General features: G+C 46.4%; 1 protein-coding gene across 5 annotated transcripts in view; it reads left to right on the top strand.

Moving 5' to 3' along the window:
• Positions 1 to 3,813: 3,813 nt before the first annotated feature.
• The window catches only part of ABCB4 (ATP binding cassette subfamily B member 4), a 69,856-nt gene continuing 49,523 nt past the window's right edge, over positions 3,814 to 24,146 (top strand). For 2 of the 5 annotated variants that reach the window (XM_089315857.1, XM_089315856.1), the window contains exons 1-9: positions 4,411 to 4,543; positions 4,699 to 4,784; positions 7,218 to 7,272; positions 9,103 to 9,253; positions 15,953 to 16,010; positions 17,404 to 17,595; positions 19,288 to 19,459; positions 20,861 to 20,985; positions 23,780 to 23,951. In XM_089315857.1, coding sequence (XP_089171983.1) covers positions 4,705 to 4,784; positions 7,218 to 7,272; positions 9,103 to 9,253; positions 15,953 to 16,010; positions 17,404 to 17,595; positions 19,288 to 19,459; positions 20,861 to 20,985; positions 23,780 to 23,951 — 1,005 coding nt within the window. In that variant the 5' untranslated portion in view covers positions 4,411 to 4,543; positions 4,699 to 4,704. Of the gene's footprint in view, positions 3,936 to 4,386; positions 4,544 to 4,698; positions 4,785 to 7,217; positions 7,273 to 9,102; positions 9,254 to 15,952; positions 16,011 to 17,403; positions 17,596 to 19,287; positions 19,460 to 20,860; positions 20,986 to 23,779; positions 23,952 to 24,146 lie in introns of those variants that run through there. The other 3 variants (XM_089315855.1, XM_070059858.2, XM_070059861.2) reach the window with 3 other exon arrangements.

Below are 24,146 nucleotides of genomic sequence, written 5' to 3' on the forward strand. Positions count from 1 at the left end.
TCAAAGATCCTCTAGGTCACCAAAGAGTCGGCTGTGTACAAGAGTGAGGAAGGGCTAGGCCAGAAATAAAAATGTGGACACTGTTGCTTGCAGATGGCCCTTCAAACTGTGCACCTGGCTGGGGTGACAGAGGGATGAGAGTGAGGGAGAAGAAGTCCAAGGGAGTGAGGCTTTGGAGTATCCAATGTCCCTAAAGAAGTTGGATAAAGAGGGAAGGTTATCAAAGGAGACTGAGAAAGAGTGACCAGGAAGGCATAGGGACATTCAAGAAATGCATGCTGTCCTGGAATCAAGTGCGGAAGGCATATTCAGGAAAAGAGAGTGATGGAGCTCTCTGGTAAGATGAGGACAAAGAATTGACCTTTCGATGTGGCAATGTCGAGATTATCAGTGACCCTGACAAGAGCAGTTTCGGTAGTGTAAAAGGGCCAAACTCCTGTTTGGTTGAGAGAGAACAGGAGGACAGGAAATGGAGAAAGCGATGTAACTCTTTGAAGTTCAGCGGCAAAGGGAAGGAGAGAAATGAGAGAGGAGCTGGCAGGGGAAGTGAGTAGAGAGAGGTTTTTTTTTTTTTTTTTTTTTTTTTAAGAGTAACAGCGTGGCTGAATCCTGCTGGATCCAGCAGGGATGGGGAAGCTGGTGACACAGGACAGAAGGCGAGGTCCTTAGAACTAGCATGACTGGCACACATGGAGTGAGAGGCAGAGTGTTGGGCACTGCAGCTGGAAACTGGGCAGGTGTTGTGGGAGAGGATGACCCCTCTCTTCTGAACACTTCCATTGTTTCAGTAAGATGAGAAGCACAGTACCGTGGCAGAAGTAAAGACAGGGTAAGAATGGCAGAAGTTCAAGGTAACAGGATGCAGGCAATAATTATCCAGGAAAATGGAAGAGTGAACTAAGGAAATTTGGGGGCAGCAAATGTTGAGAGCCATTAGTGATTAAACAAAGCCTTTGTCCTTGTGAATTTTGCATACTGCATAGTGAACATAATCATGCCAAGTACATTCAGTATATAACAGGGAACTGCCAAGTCCACAGCAAGTCTGGTCAGATGGCATGTGTTTCCCATCAGATGCATTCTGCTGTATGGTGAGGGCACACAGTGGTTGGAGAACTTGAATGAGCCAGGGTTATGGTTTTCTTAAGTAAGTCTCATAAAGGGAGAGAGCAAGGGGGTTTCCAGGCTGAGTTATGAAGGAATAGAGGGCATGAAGGGGATGACAGGGGTGAGGAACAGTAAAATGATGACAAGTCAGAGATTTGAGGGATGCATTGAAGAATGAATATGGGAACAGGCATTTGGCCTGGAAGTAAAGGACCAGTTAAGATGCCCATGTCCCACATCAAGGACCTAGTTCAATTCCTGGCCCTGGCTCCCAAGCCCCTTTTCCTGCTAATGCAGACCCTGGGAGGTAGTGGTGATGGCTCAAGTGACTGGGTTCTGGCCACTCACATGGGAGACCTGGATTGACTTCCTGCCTCTTGGCTCCAGCTCCAGCCCATTTGGGGACTAAACCAACAAATAGAAGCTCTATCCATATTTCTCTCTCTCTCTCTCTCTCTCTCTCTCTCTCTCTCTCCCCCCCCCTTCTTAAAAAAGGAAAATGAATGTGTTGAACATCTGATACACTTGATTTTGATCCATCTTCTCCATCCCTACATGCCTGCTCTAGTTCATGTTGTAGCTAATAATCCTGCCTGGATTAGAACGCCAGCTCCATCAGTTACAAAGTCTGGATTCCATGTTCATGCCTGTTGAAACACATTATCTTAATTCCTATAGTTTCATAAGAAGTATTGATGTCCATCAAGACAAATCCACAAATAACCTATACTTTTTCAAAATAAAAGTGTAATTTTCAGGAAAAAACAGCGAAGAAAATTCATCACCAACTAAAGGAATACAAAAGAATATTCTTTAGGGGGAAGGAAAAAGGTGTAGGAAAAAGAGAAGACAAGAGAATGATAAGTATATAGATAAGTGAGTACTAACTAAAAGTTATAACATTCCCATAAGAGTTATAAATCTATAGAGAAAGTTAGAGTACATGATGACAACAGTGTATAAGTCAGAGGTTGATAAATACAGCTTAAGAGTTCTGAAATGCATAAGTTGCAGAAGAAAACCATACTCCTCTCACCATATACAATAGATTAGAGACTTCAGTGTAAGACCTGAAATTATGAGACTATTAGAGGAAAACATAGGGGAAACACAACAGGACATTGGAATGGGCAAGGATTTTTTGGGTAAAGCTCCCAAAAAAGCACAGGAAACAGGAACAAAAATAGACAAATGGGATCACATCAAGCTCAAAAGCTTCTGAACAACTGAGAAACATTAATAGAAAGAAGAGACAACCTACAGAATGGGGGAAAATACTTGCAAACTAGCTGTCTGACAAGGTGTTAATGGCCAAAATAACATCATGATAATAATAGCATTATTAGCATTAGCAAAATAATAGCATTAATAGCATAAAAACATTCCAATTTTTAAAAGCCAATAGATGCAGACTTTTTTTTGAAGGAAAACATAAAAATTGCCAAAAAGCACGTGAAAAAATGCTCAATATTACCAGTCATCAGAGACATTCAAATCAAAAACCACAATGAGATATTATTCAGATTAGATTGACAACTATCAAAAAGACAAAAGATAACAGGCACTGGTGAGGGTGTGCAGCAAAAGAAACTCGTGCACACTGTCGGTGGGAGTATAATTTATACAGCCATGGTGGAAATCAGTTCCCAGGTTCTTCAGAAAGTTAAAAATAGAACCATCATATAATCCAGCCCCCCCCCCGCCCTCCCCCCCGCACTAGGGATACGAATAGACTTCAAAAAGTTCATAGCAAATGGAATTTTCTTTTTTTTTTAAGATTTATTTATTTTTGAAAGTCAGAGTTACACAGAGAGAGAAGGAGAGGCAGAGAGAGAGAGAGAGAGAGAGAGAGAGAGAGTCTTCCATCATTGGTTCACTCCCCAATTGGCCACATTGGCCGGAGCTGCAGTGATCCAAAGCCAGGAGCTTCTTCCTGGTCTCCCACGCAGGTGCAGGGGCCCAAGGACTTGGGTCATCTTCTACTGCTTTCCCAGGCAATAGCAGAGAGGTGGATCGGAATTGGCGCAGCCAGGACTCGAACTCGCGGCTTTACGCACTACGCCACAGCGCCAGCCCCTGGAATTTTCAAAAGTTTGTTTCACTGCAAAAAAGATGGCACTTTCATAATACACATTTTACATCATCTTTTTGAAGACACCAAATATACCCAAAGGAAATGGAGTCCGCCATAGACACTTCGGCCTTAAGATTCTCTAGGAACCCGAGAAAACTCCGGACAGCCATTGCGTTAGTAAGACACAGAAGCAGCGGGGGCGGCAGGTGATCCCCTACCTGATTAGCTGTGCTTGTTGACTGTGTGCTGTATTTGACGCTTGGGACTAGGTACTTTGACCTAGGGGAGTGCTCCCTTGATATTCCAGGGGGATTAACTGGCACCTTTACTTCCAGGACTCCCCAAAAGATAGCAACAATCTGTGGATGCGCAAATCCCTTATATAACACTGGTGCCGTATTTGCATGCAGTCTGCTGAATACTTGATTCACCCCTAGATGACTTATGCTATTTAATACATTGTACTTCGTTGTTGAGCTGTATTGTTTAGGGAATAATGACAAGGGGGGAAAAATAAAGTCTGCACAGATTCGGTGCAGAGGTCTCCTTTAAGAAAAAATACTTTCCATGTGTGGGCGGTTGTCTGAATGCAAGGATCCAGTTCATTTACGCCTCGCTATCACCTGGGAAGCGAAATGCTTGCTTGCCATGTTTCACCTGCGAGGAAAGTGAGGCCTAGAACCCAAAGTCACACAGTGGGCGAGCGGCGACGGCCTGAGGTTGAGGCCTGGCCGCTCCTGTGAGGAACCTGGAGGTGCCAGGGCGTGGACAAGTGCGGGGTGGGAGCAGGGCGCCCCGCTGGGCAGGACGCACCTCTCAAACCACCTGGGTTGTTAACGCTGTCACCAAAGTCTCTGGCAACCGTAGCAATCTGCTCCTCTGACTACCACAGGGCACCGCCAAGGAGCCTGATGCGGTGGCGCCGGCCCTGGACGAGGCCTTCCGATGCCACGCACAAGAGGGAGGCCAGCGGAGTGCGGGTGCTGGGCGTCCGGAAACTGGCCCCGGCGTGGGGTTACAAAAAAAGCAACTGAGCGCCCAGGGGCCGCTGCGCGCGAGGCCCGGGCCCCGCGGCCCCGCGCCGCTGCGGGCTTATCGGCAGCAGCTGGCGCGGCCCGGCCGGGGCTGGCGGCTCGCCCGGGTGGGCGGCAGCGAGCGCGGGCGCCGGGGCCCTAGCGCGGCGCGGGCGGCGGGAGCTGCTCCTGGGGCCCGGGCCCTCGCCCCCGCGGCGGCGGGAGGTGTCGCTGGGGCCGGACGCGTGCGGGGAGGGGGGCGGGGACGGAGCCGCGGCGGGCAAAGTCCAGACCCCGCGGCCGCTGCAGCCGCGCGCCCGGCGGCTCGCAGAGACGCTCGAGGTCCGAGGTGAGGGAGTCGGCGCGCGGGTCCCCGGGGACGCGGGCGCGGGCGCGGGCAGGGGGCGGCGGGAGCCCGGTGCGGGGTGCAGGGGGGCTGCTTGCCCCGCGGGGCCTGGCGGGGGTCGGGGGCGGTCCTGGGGCTGAGGCGTGGTCTCTCCCCAGGCCGAGATGGAGCTGCAGGCTGTGCGGAACGGCAGCGCGCGGCGCCCCTGGACAGCCGAGGGCGACTTCGGAGTGGGCGGCAGCAGGTAACGTCGCCGGCTGCCTTGGCCTTACTGGCGGGTTGGCCAGGACAAGGTCTGCCCGGAAAAGCGGTCGAGGCATTTGGCCTTCTGCGGAGGGTCTTGTGTGAGGCGCGAACCTTGGAGTGCCGGCGGGCGGCGGGCGGGGCCGTCCCGGCAGCGGGAGAGACCCCCGGGTGCTGAGGGGCGCGCCCCCCGGGACTTAACTCCACGCGGCCACCAGCAGCCTTCCTCTCTGCCGTCCCCCGTTTTCAACTTAAGGGGGGGCCTTCGCCTCTAGAGTGGTGCGCCCTGGGCCAAGGCGGTGGAGCCCACTGTCCCGCTCACGTCCCCTCCTCCTCCTCTTCTCGCCCTTCCCCGCCTCCCACGGCCAGCCTGGGTTCCCCATTTCTCTGGGGTTTGGGCACTGGAGCCTTGGGGAGCCTGTCTTCCCAAGTCGTGCTTGCAGACCACCTCTTGTTCAAGAGCAAGGGGGCAGTCCCGGCGCTTCCTTGGCTTGGGACCCCTCTCCCAGGCCTGGGCCTGGCCTGGATCTGGGTCCCCCTGGCCCCGGGAGGCACCCTTGACAGGGGTGGGGGCAGATTTCTCCAGTCGGTGTGTATTTCTGCTCCTCTCTGACTGTGGGAGTAGTGAATCATTTTCGCCCTTAGCCTCAAATAGTTTATGAGGCTATTATGGTCTGGGAGTTCACTCCAGGCCACTGAGAACCAATGGCCCTGTGTCATCCAAAGATCGCCCAGGGGGACACGTTTATCAGGCGCTGAAGCTGGCCCTCCAGCTGCAAGGGGCCTGATTAGCTAACTGAAAACGTGCCTATCAGATGCATAAACGGTAGCATCTTGGAGTCTGTTAACGAGCGTGCACAGAGACACTGCCTCACTGCTTCTAAGAACCTTGGCATTAATTCATAGAAACTGTAATTTTGCCCGGTAGAATTGGAAAACTGATGGTTTCATTTCTGGAAGTAAATTGGGATTTTCTTCAGCTGGTGAGTTAGGCTGGCATTGGCTGGGCAGCCTATTAATAGCTGGTGTTTTCCTGAAGAAGGCTGTTTGTGCATTGCACTGGCTGGACATCTGATGAGTGGCCAAAGGGGGCTGTCCCTGCAAAAGGTATAGTGACACCCGGGAAGTCCTCTGCCCTGAGGCTCACAGAGTTGAGACTGTATGATTATGACGTTAATATAATAAGGCTGATTTTTGTAATTGCAACCCCAAGATGCTGCTGCCAAGGAGGCCACACCCACGCCAGTTGTTGGGGCTTACTGAGTTAGCTGTGTGCTTGCCCTGGTCTTGCTGCTGTTGCCAGTGGCACATTGTTTTGAGTAGAGGTAGTGGTAGATGTTTTCCCCATGATTTTCCTAAATCCATAAGGGTCAAGTGCTATGAGGACAACTTTATCACCTACATGGATAACTGCATCTTAGGTAAGAAAGAGAAATCTCCATCCCCGTGGAGTTTGCTACTGTGTGGGAGACAGACATAAGTAGTTTACATCCTAAGTCAGCTGAGCTATCGTTTCAGAAAGCATTTGTCAAAGTTAAGGGAAATGGTGCAAGGGGGAAGAACTTGGCCATTGTAAGCGGAGTGGTGAGGGTAGCTTTTATTCCGGAAGCAATGTTTGGAAAAGACCTGGAAGCAAGGAGAGGAGAGCTGTCTGTGAGTATCTAAGCAGGGGTGGCTGACCATGCTGAAGCCCCGAAGGAGAACAAGTCTGTGTGTTCACAAAGCAGCAGGGAGGCTGGGGTGGCCAGAGAAGAGGAAGCAGGGGCAAGGAGCTAATGATACGGATCACATGGGACTTTGGGGCCAACCTAAGGACTTTGGCTTTTATTCTGTGGAAAAATGGGAGCCACGGTAGGTGTGTGAGCAGAGACGTAACAGGACATGATTTGCTTTACAAACGATTGCTCTGGTGCTGGCTGAGGATGGACTGGAGTGGGGGGAGGGAGAGGGGGAGGGGGAGAGGGAGGGGGAGAGGCTAGGCAGAAGGCTGATCTGTAAGGACTGGCAAAAACCCTGAGACTTGGAGTTGAATTCCAGAGGTATTCTGAATGTAAAACGATTTTTTGACACCGCTCTGCACACTCATCAGAGTGGTCTGTACTAATTTTAGCTCAACATGCATTGTTTCCCAGCAAAAGAATTTGACATGGCAGACATTTTGTTAACATATTCATCTTGCCTCCATGCGTGAGTTCTGCAGTGCAGGTGGCCATTCTTGCTTACCCAAATGTCCTTGCAGGACCTTGGACAGTTACCTCTGTTCTTGGTGGCTACCTTGCCTTGGTAAGCCCGAAAATCTGACAGTTGGTGGACATCACTCCTTAATATTTGAAAATATTGTAGTAGTTGAATATCCCATCTACTAACATTTATGTTCAGTGACTGTGAAACATTTAATAATCATTTTAAATGCAAGCAATTATATTATTTACAGCAACCAAGACAGGAAGAAAATGAAGAAAGTGAATTTGATCGGACCATTAACGTTGGTAAGTCATGAAACACTAAATGACATTAATCTTATGCTTCATTCAAGTTTGGGACCTTGAATTGAGTCATAGACTAAGATTTTGTGACGTTGCTCCTCCTCTGCTATCTTAGGGTTGGCTTTTCAGAGTCCAGGGCCCACGCTGTCAACATAAAAGAGGTAGGCATAGGCTAGCTGTGACTGTGGCAGAGCAAACTGGTGTACAGAGAAACTGAAAACAGGAGATGTGTTAGAGTCACTTGCAAACCTACCAATTTCAGGAAAATGCATCTCTGCATTTGTTTTATGAAAAATGTCCCCCAAGTTAGCTTTAAAAAGCTTGCATGTGAAGAAGGTTATTTAACTGAAAACATTAAAGCAATTAAGAAGTCTGTTCACCTTTAGCTTCTAGGAATATTGGTTAAATATGAGGCAGCTGGTAGGAATTCTGATTATGCATAAGCAAGTTTTTAGTGCTTTTCTATTGGTACAAGGTAAGCTCAGTGTCTTGGAAGAAGTCTAGTCCCACGGGACCCCAGCTGAACTTCTAGAACTCGTTGAGAATGGTTTGTGTGCACTTACACGTGCGCACACACACACACACACCCATCCCCACCATGTGCTCCAACCTCAGACTCACATGGGTACTGACCCACTCTTCACTTGATCTGACCCACTCTGACTCAGCCTTGGCCTTCAAAGGCCACGCCTGACTCATCAGCCAATCCCCCATAACTGTTTCCTGTCCCCAGAAGAGGGTGGTGTGGGGGGAAGTGGACAGAGGGCAAAGTTTAAAGAGAGGAGACGCTGTCGAGATGGAAGTGTGAGAGGAGGAAGAAGTTGTCTGGAAGGCAGAAGAGGAAGGAATAAAGAGTGAGCCAAGGAAGGGTCAGTTGGAAACAGGGAGGAAATGAGCAAGCAGAGCCACAAAGCTGGCTGAAGTTTGCAGGCTTATCTGCAAGTTAGTCCCTAGGGGCTGCGACTCCTGGTGGTGCCCCTCCTCTTCGTAGGTGGTGCTAAGGTCCTTGGTGCAGCCCACTGGGCATTCTGTGCCTCCCTCTAGCATCCTGTCCCACGCTTAGTAATGTGACCCTCAAAGGGTTCTTAGCGCTTCTGCAGCTCCTGGTGGCTTTGCTAACTGAACCTCAGCATCCCCGACTTCCTCTGTATTCCCTGCTTGCTCTCCAGGAAACTGCCCTGATCTGCAGGATTCTGCATGAGTGCCATCTCCATGAACAAGACTTCCCTCAAGTACACACATAGGCACTCGATGTTATTTGTTACACTTCCCAACAGGGCTGCCTTTTAAATGCTAGCTATTTTCACTTGGCTTCTTGCACACTGTGCTTCTATACTGAACCATGATAATATCCTCCCACTGAAATGTGCAAAATTAAAACTAGAAATATTTTAAAAGCTTACTTGAATAGTGGGCTCTTATCCTCAAAACTCGGAGGATCTGTTTCTCTGTGTTTTTGAGTCTCCCTCTGACTGTTCTGGATGCTGTGTGGGAGGGTATGACATGTGTGTGCGCTTCATGTCTGCCTTGCTGTCCTTAACTCACTACCTCAGGGATCCTGGAGGAGCCAACAACGTTTCTTAATGGAACCAAACCTTTGTCCCTTCTGATTGTGTTGTACTCATTCACCCAAATCAGACACCGAGGAAATAGAATTAGATTAATTTCCTTTAGGAATGCAAAACAAATAGAATCACAAATCAGTCATGTTGGTGATTTGGCCTGGAATTATCCCTTTTCTTCCTGCACTTATTTGACTCTTAGCAGAAATCCACACAACACATAACTGTTAGAAACAAGCTAAGTACTACTATATTTCCCTTTTCTCCCCAGTTTCGATACTCTGATTGGCAGGATAAATTGTTTATGTTGCTGGGCACCATCATGGCCATAGCTCATGGATCAGGTCTTCCCCTCATGATGATCGTGTTTGGCGAAATGACTGATAAATTTGTTAACACTGCAGAAAACTTCTCCTTTCCAGGTAAGCATTCCTCAACTTTTTTTTCCCCCAATCTGTAGTGTTCCTTTAGCTGGGTAAAAATGTAGAAATGTGTGCTGCTGGTCATCATGTTGTCTAATAATTGGGGCATTGTGTCTCTCCAGATATCATAGAAGGAGCTGTGAAGTTCTTAGAAAATTCCTCAGATATTCATTTTAATGTCAAGATATGCAAGTATGGTGAATGACTTATAATTCAGGCTAAGGAAACACTAAGCTTTGCATCTAAATAGAGACGAGACATACCTCTGCTTGACTACTGTGTAGCCGTAGAGTCTGTCTGTGTAGTGTCACCCTACTGGGATTACTGGTGGGGTTCTGAATGTAGCAGACAGCGTGGGAGTTCTTGTGGTTATGCTCAGCTTGTGGCTCTGCTTCAGGGTTTTATGTTTCTCTCCGATTCCCCTTTTTAAAAAATTATACCCAGTTTGTGAGTCTAATTTTGGTGGTGCTGGTAGGGGGAAGTCAACCAGAACCAGGTAGAGGACTTCACGAAAGTGTGAATGGATTCAGTATGAGCATGATGTGCCTCGGAACTCACTTGAAGCCTTGTAATTATTGCCACGCCCAAGGAATCCCATGAGTTAGTGTCTTCCAGAGGAGGGGCCCTGCAGGAGCACTGGGGTGGACTTCCATGGACATAGTCCTTTTCTTAGTATCTGAATTCCACGTGGAAAGGGAGATTTCCATGCTTGTGACCAAGCCCAAAGACTCTAGTCCTGCAAGGGCCTTGGGGGCACCCAACTGGAGAGGGGTGGGTGAAGCTTTACTGGTACACAGATGGCATAATAATAAAAACTGAGAATGTAAAGGCAGCTTTCATAGCAAAGATAGCAGAAAAAAGTGAAGTATGTCATATCAGTAGCATTCAGCAAGAGTTTTCTGTGTTCATGGATCAAGAACTGCGTATTTAGTGGGGACTTGAGTGTGATTACCCAAGAGAATATAATTGCTTAATGAACACAATAAGATGCTTACAGGGATGTTGATAAATGTTAATGCCATTTAGTAATCTACTGAAAGTGTTCTTTGAATGATCAAAGCAAGCTCCTACAAAAACAGTTTACTTGTTCTCAAGTGCTATTGTCTCTGAAAAAACCTCTGTGTAAAATGAACCCAACAGTAATAGTAGGGATCATTCATTGTATTTATCACTTCACTTATGCTGCCTCACACAAAACAATCCTACAGAGTAAGGTTAACATTATTCTCCATGACAGATGAAGAATCAGTGTCTTGGAGAGAGTAAGTAACTTGTCCATAGTTTTACTGCTGATGAGTGTGAGGACAGAATTCAAACCCAGGTCTTTCTGCCATCAAAACTGTAATCATGACCATATATGTATATTTCTCCAAACCATAGGGGAAAAAACATGTTTGGATTGCATATGTCTGGCCAGTGGCAAAAAACTTAACGTAAACACCAGTTAGAGTAGGACAGGATAATTTAAAAAGTCTTTAAGGAAGTTGGGGAGGTAGGAATTTTTTATTTGTTTCCCTTCTTGGAATGCATCAATCAAAAATAGATTCCTATTCAGAATTTTTAAACATTAGATCGGGGTGAGTGTTTGGCCTAGCACCTGTTAGGATATCCACATTCCCTATTGGATTGCTTGCAGATTAATACCTGGTCCAATTCCTGATTACAGCTTCCTGTAACCCTGGGAGGCAGCAGGTAGTGGCTCAAGTAGTTGAGTGCCTGCCATTCACATGAGCCATTTGGATGGAATTCCTGACTCCCAGCTTAATACCCTCTCTCACCTGCCCCCTCTATTGCAGGCATTTGGAGAGCTAAGCAGTGGGTGGAAGCTCTTTCTCTGTGTTGCTTTCTCTGACTTGCAAGTAAATTTTTAAAATTAGAATAACAGACGAATGAATAATCAAAATGTGGTTTATATATATAATGGAATATTATTCAGCCCTCAAAAGAGAGGAACTTCTGATTCATTCTAAAGTATTGGTGAACTGTGAAAACATAATTCTAAATGAAATAAGCCAATCAAAAAGACAAATATTGTATATGTCCCCTTACATGAGATTTCTGGAGTGGACAAATTCCTAGAAGTAGAAAATAGAATGGTGGTTACAAGGCTGGGGAGAGGGAAATGGGGACATCGGATTTCAGTTATACAAGATGAAAGTGTCAAGAGATCATTGTACACCAATGCAAATACACTTAATACTACTGAACGCTTAGAAATAGTTCACATGGCTTCATTTGTATTTTTCGTGATTTTTTTAAACTCTAGCAAAATAGTGCAGCTCACTAACATTTGACCAAATTTTTTAAAAATATGTATCTGAAAGAGTTACACAGAGAAGAAAAGGCAGAGAGAGAGAGGTCTTCCATCCGCTGGTTCACCCCCCACCTGGCCGCAACAGCTGGAGTTGTGCCCATCTGAAGCCAGAAACCAGGAGCTTCCTCTGGGTCTCCCACGTGGGTGCAGGGGCCCAAGGACTTGGGCCATCTTCCACTGCTTTCCCAGGCCATAACAGAGAGCTAGATAGGAAGTGGAGCAGCCGGGACCAGAATCGGCAGCCATATGGGATGCCAGCACTGCAGGTGGCAGCTTCACCTGGTACGCCACAGTGCCGGCCCCTGAACCAAATTTTTTAGCCTTGTTTTTGTTTTTACTGACACCAGAATAATTCTACACTGTTCCTACCTGAGGCGCTTTGCTTGTTTTTTCACTTGTTACTAATTGTGCAACTGAATGGCTTTGAAACTGGACATACCTGACAGTTGCTGTGTCCTGTGCCCAGGGTCCAATTCAGGGTCTGGGGAACGGCACAAGCGATTGACTTACAGATCTGTGATTGCTGGAGTGTTAAACTCAGGGGAGCTGCCAACCCTGCCTCAGTAGTCTCCAAATTATAAGCACTCCTCTTTATGACCCTTGGCCCTCTGTAGCCACGTTTGTTATTAGTGCTATTAGCTGTTTGGAGGATTTGGAAGGGGAAGTTCCTCAGATGTTAGGACTCTCCATTGCCTGCCCTTGAAAGTTTGTAAAAATAATATTTTCATAACTTTGGAGAAAAGGAACTCTTTAAAGGATACTGGGTGTCAGGGATATGTTTAGAGTTGTAGAGTCTAGCAGAATCATGGGAGTTGGGAGCAGATAGGCACTTAGCTGAGGTCCTGGGTCGTCTCATAGAGATGTTGCTTGTTTAGAGTCTATTCTTTAGAATTGTTGGGTTTTTGGACAGCTAGATTTCATGGGAGCCAAATGAGAAGAGAACATTAGAAGGATAAAAGGTCTCAATTACAAGAGGATCTGACAATGACTGACTGTGAACAGAGCCCCATCCTGTCAACACAATGAAGCTACTTCTTGACAGGGTGATTCCCTGACAATGATTCCGTTGTACAGAAACTATGCACTGAAATTTCACATTCAAAACCTTAAGGACAGTTTTTCTGTAGCATATTAAGAACTTAATATCTTTGATGCCTGCCCTATGTGATTACAATAATCTAGGAAATGCAAACACTTGCATTTCCTTGGGGTTGAGGGGAAAAGGCATTTTTGAGTCCTGAGTAAGCGCAGTTGACTGCCCTTTTTGCCTGAGCTGTGTGGGAAAACCCCAACTCTTTGTTCTGCACTGAATAGTTCTGTATGGTGAAAGAAGTACCCGGAAGAATCAAGAAAGGCGGACATTGAGTTGTGACACAGAAGTGACATTTCCCCATCGTCCTCCATGTAAACATTATTACTCAGATCCTTCATTGACCACTGGCAAGTCACTTAGTCTCTGCACTCCTTGGCTTCTCATCTTTGATAGAAGATAATCATAGATTCACTGATAGAATTAAGAGAGAATTTAAGTAAAGTGTCTGGATCATAGTCAGTGATCAGCAAATACTGGGGAAAACTGAGAACTTGGAAGTTAAACCACCCCTCCATGATTCTTTTTCTCCATCCATAGGATGGATGGGCTATATGGGAGGTTTCTGAAATAGGCAGCTTCGAGAGTTACCTGTTTCCTTGTTGTGGGAGGCGTTCTGGGGACTGGAGTGGGAGTTTCCAGCTTGGTATGTTAGGAGCGACTGAGGTGTTTTCTCAAGGTCCCCACGTGATTATAACAGAGTGTAGGTGTTGAGAATTGCCAATACTGGACAAGACCAGATCCCCAGGTCTCTTCTGGGGGTGCACCAGCCACATTGACCTCCCGTTGTCTCCACATTGCAGGAACTCTGGATCTGCTGGGGGACTTTTGATTACCAACCCAGAATTAGATGGCTGTTCTTGTGTTCTTGGCCTGGGACCCTGAGAAGGAAGCAGGTCAAATCTGGGGTGCTGTTTCCTAGGAGGGAGAGAGTTTGAGTTATGGATTCTTAGCAAGAGAAGTAAGAAGTTTGAGGGAAATGCTCAAGAAGAGGAAGACTTAGGTGAGATTTCACCTGATTTCCAAGTTCAGGGGAGAAAGAGTCCACAGTGGTTTCTCCAGAGAGCACAGGTTTAGAACTGCTTGTCTGCCTCTGGTTCCAACACAGTTCCAGTTTCCTGGACCTGGGACTCCCTGCAATTGTGGAGGCAGTGGCGTGTGGAACCTGAGCTTCTTTGTGTGTTCAGCAGAGTTTCTGCTTTCTTAGAAAGAAGGAAGTGAGCATACAGGACTGAACTGACGAGAAGAGAAGCAGCACAGGGAGTGATTGCTCCAGGGCCCCAGAGCTGAGGAAGAGCTGGATTCAGAACCAGAAAACCGCCACCGTGAGCATCCCTGGGAGTTACGATCCGGACGGCCAAATTAAGTCACAGTCTGGGTCATTACCGCTGATGGTAGTTCAAGTTTGGAAGAAATGGGAACCTTATCTCCCTTTGGAAAAAGATAAGGAGGATACACAGGCCCAGAGAACATGACCCCTGTGCTGTTTACACATGATAAAGGAACAAAGAGATGGGCTTGTGTCCTGGCTGAGTGTAGCAACTGCTGTGCTGCTGTTATTTTGTGAATGCAGTAGATGCAGGTTGTTTCCTTTTTATTTTGTCACTTTTTTTTTTAAATAAAGTGAAATCAAATCATTTCCCCACCAGTCATTCTATAGAGCATGGCCAGAACACCTGGGTTCACTTTTCACTCTGCCACTTGCTGGCTGTGTGACCTTGTGCCTCATTTTCCTCTTCTGTATAATGGGGGTGTATACAAACCAGTCCAAGGGCAGGTGTCTGGTGCAGTGGCTGAAGTCACCAATACAACGTCCACATCCCGTGTCAGTGTGCCTGGCTCGGGTCCTGGCTGCTCCATTGCCAGTCCAGCTTCCTGCTGATGTGTATCCTGGGCAGCAGCAGGTAGGTGATGGCTCAGCTCCTTGGGTCCCTGCCACCCATGTGGGAGACTTGGATGAGGTTCCTGCTCCATTCTCTGTCTGCCTTTCAAATAAAAAAATGTAAACCTTTAAAAAATAATAGACCTACCTCATCATGTTAGGAAAAGCAAGTGAATTAATACACACAGAGTGCTCAGAGCAGTGCCTGGCGTGTGGCACGTTCAAGGGCAGCGTATTTCCCTCCAAGGACAGTGCTTTGAGAATCCCCATCAGCAGCATGTGCAGTAATTGCCGGTGCCCACCGACCCGTCTTCCCTCTCTCTGGTTTTCCTCCTTCGCGGCAGATGTAATTCAGCTTTTGTCCTTATTACATCCTTAGGACACAGGTTAGACAAAAACACAGATGCAAAAACAAAGTTTACAGAATCAGGTGGCTGTAAAGTTCTTTGAGCCACCCAGAAACAGAGTGCCCCCGAAGCCCTGTGTAGCCCATGTGAATCATTGTTTTTGTCTCTTCTGCCTCCTGTGTGCTTTGTGCCCCTGGCCGGGCTCTGTACATCTGTGTGTCCTCGGAACCTGCCCCACTGAAGGTCCTGAGACTGCCAGGTGGGGAAGAGCCTGGGAGGGCTCAGCTGTACCGTCTGGGGCTGTGGGGTCCCATACCCAAGCCCCTGAGCTCTTTACCTGAGTCAAGTAGAGGGTCCATCAGAGTATGAAGAGTGATTTTCTTAGCTACAGCACCTTTGATAGGCATTTATTTTTACATTTCTTTGATTTGAGAGGCAGAGATATAGATGGACAGACACAGAGCTTCTATCCATCAGTTTAGTCCCCAAATGCTGAAACCAGGAACTGGGAAATGTAATCCAAGTCTCCTTTGTGGGTGGCAAGTGCCCAGTTACGTGAGCCATCACAACTACCTTCCAAGGTCTGCGTGAATGGGAAGTTGCAGTCAGGAGCCAGAGCCTGGAAAACAACCCAGACGCTCTGGTAGGAGGTGCATTTTTTATGAAAAGATTTTTGTGTGTACGTGTGTGTGTATTGAAAGGCAGAGTTATAGGGAAAGAGAAGAGCGGGGGAGAGGCATCTCTTGTCCACTGATTGACTCCCCAAATGCCTGCCAAGCTGAAACCAGGAGGCTGAAACTCCATCCAGGTCTCCCATGTGGGAGACAGGTGCCCAAGTACTTGGGCCATCAGTCACTGCTCTGCCAGGCACAACTGGGAGCCGAATCTGAAGCGGAGCAGGTAGTACTGGAACCAGCACTCTGATGTGGGGCATCTTAACCACTAGGCTAGACATCTGCCTTTCTGTATATTTCACGTGCTTCCATTCTTGTTAGATTTTAAGCATCTGGCAATGCCTATTAATAGTACACCCTTTAAAAATACTTTTTGTTTTATTTTTATTTAGTGAATTTTTCATTGTCGCTGCTAAATCCAGGCAGAATTCTGGAAGAAGAAATGACTAGGTAATTTATGTACGCATTTGTGGTGTACTTTTTTAATGTTTCATTTGAAAATGCTTTCAGACTGCAGAGTTGTAAAAATGCACAGGGAGACTCCTGGGCTCCTCTCCCAGGTGCTCACCTATTGGTATCGTGTCTGCCCCTCCCTCCAGTTTGAAGTCGGTTGCATAAAACATGGCCCTTTTTTTCAGCATAGTTCCTAAGGATAAGAGTATTTTCTTACGTATCTATATTGCAGTTACCAATTTCTATATATTTAATATTGGCCGGCGCCGCGGCTCACTAGGCTAATCCTCCGCCTAGCAGCGCCGGCACACTGGGTTCTAGTCCCGGTCGGGGCGCCGGATTCTGTCCCGGTTGCCCCTCTTCCAGGCCAGCTCTCTGCTGTGGCCAGGGAGTGCAGTGGAGGATGGCCCAGGTCACCCCATGGGAGACCAGGAAAAGCACCTGGCTCCTGGCTCCTGGCTCCTGCCATCAGATCAGCACGGTGCGCTCGCCGCAGCGCGCCGGCCGCAGCGGCCATTGGAGGGTGAACCAATGGCAAAGGAAGACCTTTCTCTCTCTCTCTCTCACTGTCCACTCTGCCTGTCAAAAAAATTAAAAAAAAAAATTCTATATATTTAATATTGATAAGACGTTTACCTGATCTACCATCTGAATTTAATTGTGTTAGTTGATCCAATTGTGTTATTTATGCATTCTCTCCCTTCAGTCTTCTCAACAGAAATCTCCAAACCCTGTAACATAATGACTGTATGGTGCATATCGGTTACTGTTGCTGACTGAAGTGATTGCCGTCTGTATGCTGGAGGTTTCTGTCTAGACAGAGCTTGTGAAATTAGATAAAAAATCCATTTGGAAGTGTTGAAACTGCCTTTGTTATTTTAAAATATATTCTTACTGATTTAGCTAAGTTTTCCCTCCAAATTAGAATTCATGACATTTTATCACTTAAAATATTTTCAACTTCTGTCAAATAGATGTTTTTGGTTCTTTTATAAACAATGTGGAGAAACTCTAAGAGCCATGTCACATACTCAATCTGTTTATTCCTGTATTTGCAATATGTATGTAGAAGTGAGCTTTTCCACTACAACAGAATATGCATGCATATAACACTGCGAGGAAAGACAAGTTAAATTGTGTCTATAAATTGTCAGTATCAGTGAAAAATGGATCATTAACAAGATTGTTTTTACAGTTAAGTGTAAACACTTAGCTGTTTTCTTTGGCTGATATTTCAAGCAGGTAGACTTGGCATCATGGAGTTCATAATCATCTCATAATTTAAGAAAAGAGGCAAAACTTTAATGTGTGTTTGTTATAATATCCTTTATAGTCTTTCTTAAAAGAATTGAATAAAATATTTAAAAGAGTCTTTCTGATTATTTTCCAGATATGCGTACTACTACTCAGGATTAGGTGCCGGAGTTCTCCTCGCTGCCTATATACAAGTTTCGTTTTGGACTTTGGCAGCTGGCCGACAGATAAAAAAAATTCGGCAAAAATTTTTTCATGCTATTCTACGACAGGAAATAGGCTGGTTTGACATCAATGACACCACTGAACTCAACACACGGCTAACAGAGTAAGTGTGTTGGTGATGTTGCACTTTCAAAAAGGATTTTCCACTGACTGTGAAAGTTTGTCAGGAAGGTTTGTTAATGATAAAATATGTCTAGGTGAGCATTTGCCCTGTGCTGGGACCGGCCCTTGTGATGGCTGTATCCTGCTGTATATATAGCCTGTGACGCATACTTTGCATAACTTTTAGCACCTCCTCCCCCATGGTGTAGGCGGTGCATCTGAGGACAGAGCACACGTCTCGTTCTTGCTTACTTCTCCTGGAGCTTTCTGTAAGCCTGGCAAGGGCTAGGCCCTCAGTAAAGGCAGTTGAGTGAGTGAATAAATGATGAATTAGTTAATTCACAGAGAGACTTGCTTTACTAAGTGTTGAGTCTCCTCTCATTCAACAAATATTTGAGGACCTATGGGTTGCCAAGCACCATTCTAGGTATTTGTGATGTGTCCATGAACAAAGCAAAGGTCTTTGTCCCTTTGGTGCTGATGTCCCAGGAGGGGGTTAGGAGGTCAGTCTTTCATGATGGCAGCACTGGCAAGAGCTCAGTGAGCAGATGAGGTCAGGAGAGGAGGGAAGATCAAGGCATTCTTAGCTAAGAGTGTCACCCTTGGTGAAGCAGCAACCGTTGGAAGGGTTTGAACTGAGGCGCAGCATGGCCAGACTTCGATTTTCAAAGAACCACCTGCTCTGGGTTGAGAATAGGAGCAAGGGTGGAAGCAAGCACCTTATGTGGTTTGAGTATCCCTTGTTGGAAATGTTGGGACCAGAAGGGTTTCAGATTTTGGAGTGTGTGTGGGTTTGTGTTTTTTTTTTTTTTTTTTTTTTTTTTTTTGGAATATTTTCATGGATTTTAATGGTTGAGCATCCTTAGTCTGAAAATCTAAATTCCAAGATGCCTTAAAATCTGATGCTTTTGAGCATCCTATCCACACTCAAAACGTTCTGACTTCGGAGCACTTGAGATTGGATTTTCAGATAAGGGATGCTTAAGCTTTAACGGGAAATAATACTTTCCTGTAACTGTTCCCTCACACTATTGAACAGCCTTCCTAACTCCTGCTTTTGAACAGATAGACACCTGTGTTCAAAATGTGACGACTTTGCCGGCGCTGCGGCTCACTAGGCTAATCCTCCGCCTAGCGGCGCCGGCACACCGGGTTCTAGTCCCGGTTGCCCCTCTTCCAGGCCAGCCCTCTGCTGTGGCCCGGGAGTGCAGTGGAGGATGGCCCAGGTGCTTGGGCCCTGCACCCCATGGGAGACCAGGAAAAGCACCTGGCTCCTGGCTCCTGCCATCGGATCAGCACGGTGCGCCGGCCGCAGCGCGCCAGCCGCGGCGGTCATTGGAGGGTGAACCAACGGCAAAAAAGGAAGACCTTTCTCTCTGTCTCTCTCTCTCTCACTGTCCACTCTGCCTGTCACAAAAAAAAAAAAAAAAAAAAGTGACGACTTCTCTAATAGAATTGACTCACTGTATAGTGTCAGCTTTAACGCCACTAACTTCTCAGAAGCCTGAACTAATCCTGAATTTCTCCCTCTGTACAGTATTCAGATGGGGCAAATGTCATTGAAGAGGCTAAGACTCTGAAAGAGGCTTGCAGTAGTGTGGAAATGTTTGACCTATGTGTTTGTGAAATGTCTGCGTCCCCTTCCTAACTGAAGACCTCCTGCCTGTAACCACCTAGGTGTGATCTTTTTTAGTGACATCTCCAGAATCAGTGAAGGAATTGGTGACAAGGTTGGAATGTTCTTTCAAGCAGTAGCCACGTTTTTTGCAGGATTCATAGTGGGCTTCATCAGAGGCTGGAAGCTCACCCTTGTGATAATGGCCATCAGCCCCATCCTGGGGCTCTCTGCAGCTGTTTGGGCAAAGGTGTGTGAGTGGTGGGCATTGTCATATGTGTTAACCCACACTGACAGGGTTAATTTTTATATCTGGGGTTCTGGTACTTGTGCAAATCTGTGTTAAATGTCAGTTGAAACCACATCCAGAAAAAGGTTGTTACTATGGAGTTTTTTTTTTTTTTTTTTTTTTTTTTTGACAGGCAGAGTGCACAGTGAGAGAGAGAGACAGAGAGAAAGGTCTTCCTTTTTTGCCGTTGGTTCACCCTCCAATGGCCGCCGCGGCCAGCGCACTGCGGCCAGTGCACCGTGCTGATCCGATGGCAGGAGCCAGGTGCTTCTCCTGGTCTCCCATGGGGTGCAGGGCCCAAGCACTTGGGCCATCCTCCACTGCACTCCCTGGCCACAGCAGAGGGCTGGCCTGGAAGAGGGGCAACCGGGACAGAATCCGGCGCCCTGACCAGGACTAGAACCTGGTGTGCCGGCGCCGCAAGGCAGAGGATTAGCCTAGTGAGCTGCGGCGCCAGCCTACTATGGAGTTTTAATAAGATTAATTTTTAATGTGACTCAATTTCACAGTTCTGACTTCAGTTACAATTTTTTTGCACTGTTACATCATTTCTTTGAGTAAATCTTCTGACATAGTAGTTTAAGTGTCCTATACTGACACGATTATGTCCTTGTTTAAGGAAACACTTTTAAAATAGAACATTGCTCCAAGCTATTACATGCATATAAAACTTTCAAATGTAGTTTGGATTGTTTTATTTATTATTAATTGTCAGTTATGACAGGTAAGGGGCATTCTGCCAGTTATGCCTTGCAATGAAATACGCGTAATCTGCTCTACTTTAGTCAACGTTTCAGAGTTGAGAAATTTTACTGGCATCGCTTTTTTCTCATTCTGGGGTTGATGATTTACTTCCTGAACTGCTTGCATCTCTTTTGTTTGGATTCTTCTTTTACTGTTCTCCTGAAACATCTTGTTTAGCCTTCCTGTTACTCAGTTGGATGCCCATGAATAGGTCTGAGAGTGTTATTTTCTTGGTGTTTATAAATCATGACATAGTAAAGGGCAAGATGGTGAAGTCTTTCACAGCAGTAAGGTTTTGTTGTATTTTACCTTACAATTAACAGAGAAGAACGTAGGTATGAAACTTGACACTATTCCCCAAAACCCCAGTCAGAGAACTATGCATGGATTTCCTCTTTCTTTCTGCTCTGGGGAGCCTGTTACTAGGTGGACCAGGTCCGACCCTTGTAGCAGGTGGAAGCAGCCCTTGGATCCGGTTCCGGGTGTCATTTGCTGCATGATGTTGACGTTTTGATAAAGGGTGGGCTTTGGGAAGAAAAATGCAGGTTAAAGAACAGACCGGAGTGCTGTTTGACCTTCTCCCCACACCGACGTCACAGCTGTTTGTCTCCTTTGCAGATACTGTCAGCCTTCAGTGACAAAGAACTAGCTGCCTATGCAAAAGCAGGTGCCGTGGCAGAGGAGGCTCTGGGCGCCATCAGGACCGTGATAGCTTTCGGGGGCCAGAACAAAGAGCTGGAAAGGTCAGGAAGGTTCCGTGTGTACAGCTTCTGCGTCTCGTGGCTCATTCTTTGGAGTGTCTGCTTAGTCCCTCCCCTCCCCTCGTACTAACTCCTCCTCCACAGACTCTTAGCACCTCCCGGGACTGATGACTAGAGTGTGACGGCCGGCTTTCCTCCACTTAACTGTTCTGGGACCTCCTTGGAAGGCTGATGAGGCTAGGAGCTCCCTTCTTGGAGGACTGTTTTTAAATGCATAAGACAAAACCTGCAGGGTTATCAGGTAAACCAATGATGTAGAAGTATGATTCTCAAAATATTTTTATTTTACTGCCATTTTATCTCCCGTAATGACCCTGAAGAGGGATGTAGAAGACAAACCTGAGCAGATTGGGCCTCCCAGTCACAGGCCAGAATTCTCCATAGGACAGGGCTTCCTGCCCTGGCTTTCAGCTCTCACGGTCAAGTCCAGGCTACCACACTTGCTGGCTCTGCTGTGTGGCCTTGGGCTTGAGAGCCTGAACAGTTGCCTTAAAGACAAGCAAACACATTCCTGAGTATGACTGACATACAAAAGTGGTCTCAGTGTGACCATCACAGAGAGTTTGGGGATATGATATGTGTACCCCTAACTTGAATGTAAATAATGATTTAATATTTTCTTTAGTTTATTTCCCCAAGATAGCTGAAGTATGATTCCAGGTGAACTATTTTCTTATACCATTCTGTGGGACCTCTGATACCCACAACTCCTTGAAATAAAAATTCTCCCAGAATCTCCAGTGTTCCTGAATCCCCTCTGTTTCCTTTTCTCCTCTTCACTTCCTTAATCCTTTTTCAAAACCGTGTGTCTGGTTTTCTAACCTCTTCCTTTTTTCCTCTCTCGCACTGCTTCCTATGTACAGTAATCCCCACAGGGCCCACTAACCCTCACTTGGACCCCAGGATGTCAGTGCTACCAGTGCCCCGTTAGCTGTGGTGAGCGAGCCGCCCGGGAGAAGGTAATTACGGCATGTCCACTGCTGTCACCGGAGCCATGGGTCACCGCGGGGCAGACAGAAATCTCACATGCTCAAGGAGGCACCCGTGCTGGGCGTGGTGTGCTGGCTGTCTCCCCAGGGTCACAGCCCTGCTGACGGAACATTGCACCCAGGAGCAGGGAAGTTCTCTTAAGAGTTGGGTGCTTTGGCCGGTGCCGCGGCTCACTAGGCTAATCCTCCACCTTGCGGCGCCGGCACACCGGGTTCTAGTCCCGGTCGGGGCACCAGATTCTGTCCCAGTTGCCCCTCTTCCAGGCCAGCTCTCTGCTGTGGCCAGGGAGTGCAGTGGAGGATGGCCCAAGTGCTTGGGCCCTGCACCCCATAGGAGACCAGGATAAGTACCTGGCTCCTGGCTTCGGATCAGCGCGGTGCCACAGCCACAGCGCACTGGCCGCGGCAGCCATTGGAGGGTGAACCAACAGCAAAAGGAAGACCTTTCTCTCTCTCTTTCTCACTCTCTCACACTCTCACACTCTCACTCTCTCACTCTCACTGTCCACTCTGCCTGTCAAAAAAATAAAAAAATAGAAGAGTTGGGTGCTTTAAGTAATTGGAAAGACTTTCTGGTCACAGTATACATTTTTCTAAAAACTAGTAAATTCTCACATCTCATTTTGCTGAACCAAAACAGTGGGGTTTTGTTGTTAAAAAGAGAAGCACCCTCATTTGTGGTATTTTTCTCCAGAGCTTCATTATATATCCAATGGAGTATTTTTTCCCTGGTTTCAGGAAGCCAAAATGAAACTTTCCACACTCTGTGGAACTAGAATGGAGAAGCAGGTTACTTTAATTTGATGTAAAACACTATAATTTTACAGAGCCATTCTAGACATTTGTACCTTTATATCAAATCTTAGATGCCAGTGGTATGAATTTGAATTACTATTAAAAATATGATAGCCATAAAATGAGCAAAATTCAGGAAGAGATGAAATCTGAACACAATTATAAATAGTAATAATCGGAATTGGGATTTTCATGTTTTCCACCCTGGAAGTAACCTATCAGCCTCATAGCTATCTTGCAGAATGAGTGCTGTTAACTTCATTTTGGAGATCATGAAAACAGAATCTAGAAAACTTGAGTAAGAACCCATATTCCATACACTGACCACTTTATCACTTTGTACCTAGCTTGACAGTTGAAGATCAGCCTAATTAATGTATGTTATGAAAATATTTAATATTATAAAATGTATATTAAAGATAAAATATATACTGTATATATTATATATGTAAATATCTCAGAAGATATATATACATATATATATATATGTTTCAAAGAGAGAAGCCCAGATTTATTACAAGAGCAAGAAACATTTCTTTCCCTTGCCCAGTGGGGCAATAGAGGGAGGATTCTCTTTGCTTTAGAGAAGAGAAATGGATCTCATTGAGAACCTGCTTAAGAGTCTGGAGTAGTGTTCACATCTTGGTTGGTTTAGGTTCTCTCTTCCACCTTAACCCTGACTTGTGATGCTGGCTAGGAAGGTGACAAAAAAGTTCGTTCATGTCCCAGAGGTGAGACAGTTCTGGAACAGCCACAGGGACATTGGTGGGCTTGGTGGGGATGAGGGGAAATGAGTCCAGGCCAGGAAGCGAGGCTCAGATCTGTTCTTGTCCTGGTTGATCCTGAACTGGGTCAGTTCCTGGGAAGCTGGGTCTCTCCAGGATGTCATCTTGATGACTCTGTTCCTTCAACCTCCAGCTGTATGGGGGCGACTGTGGCTCAGATCGGGGATTGTCACTCACTATGACATAACCCCCCTCTTTTTCTGGTAGGTATCAGAAACATTTGGAAAATGCCAAAAAGATTGGAATTAAGAAAGCCATTTCAGCAAACATTTCCATGGGCATTGCCTTCCTGTTGATCTATGCCTCATACGCACTAGCCTTCTGGTATGGATCTACTCTAGTTATATCCAAAGAATACACCATTGGAAATGCAATGACAGTGAGTATCTTTCCTACTGTTTATGAAGAATCTGAAAATATGATGTCTTCATCTACCTTCTGGGTTTTTTATATCCCTCCTTTTCAAAGCTCAAGCCTTGGTTACAGGTTTTTGTTGTGTGAGGAAGGGAGGTTGAGTACTGGCGTAGCCGTTAGCCTTTTGGGATGAGTTTGCCCTCTTGGTTCCTCATGGATA

Source organism: Oryctolagus cuniculus, chromosome 16, assembly GCF_051225735.1.
Source record: "Oryctolagus cuniculus isolate XC-2025 breed Fujian yellow rabbit chromosome 16, ASM5122573v1, whole genome shotgun sequence".
Lineage (NCBI taxonomy): Eukaryota > Metazoa > Chordata > Mammalia > Lagomorpha > Leporidae > Oryctolagus > Oryctolagus cuniculus.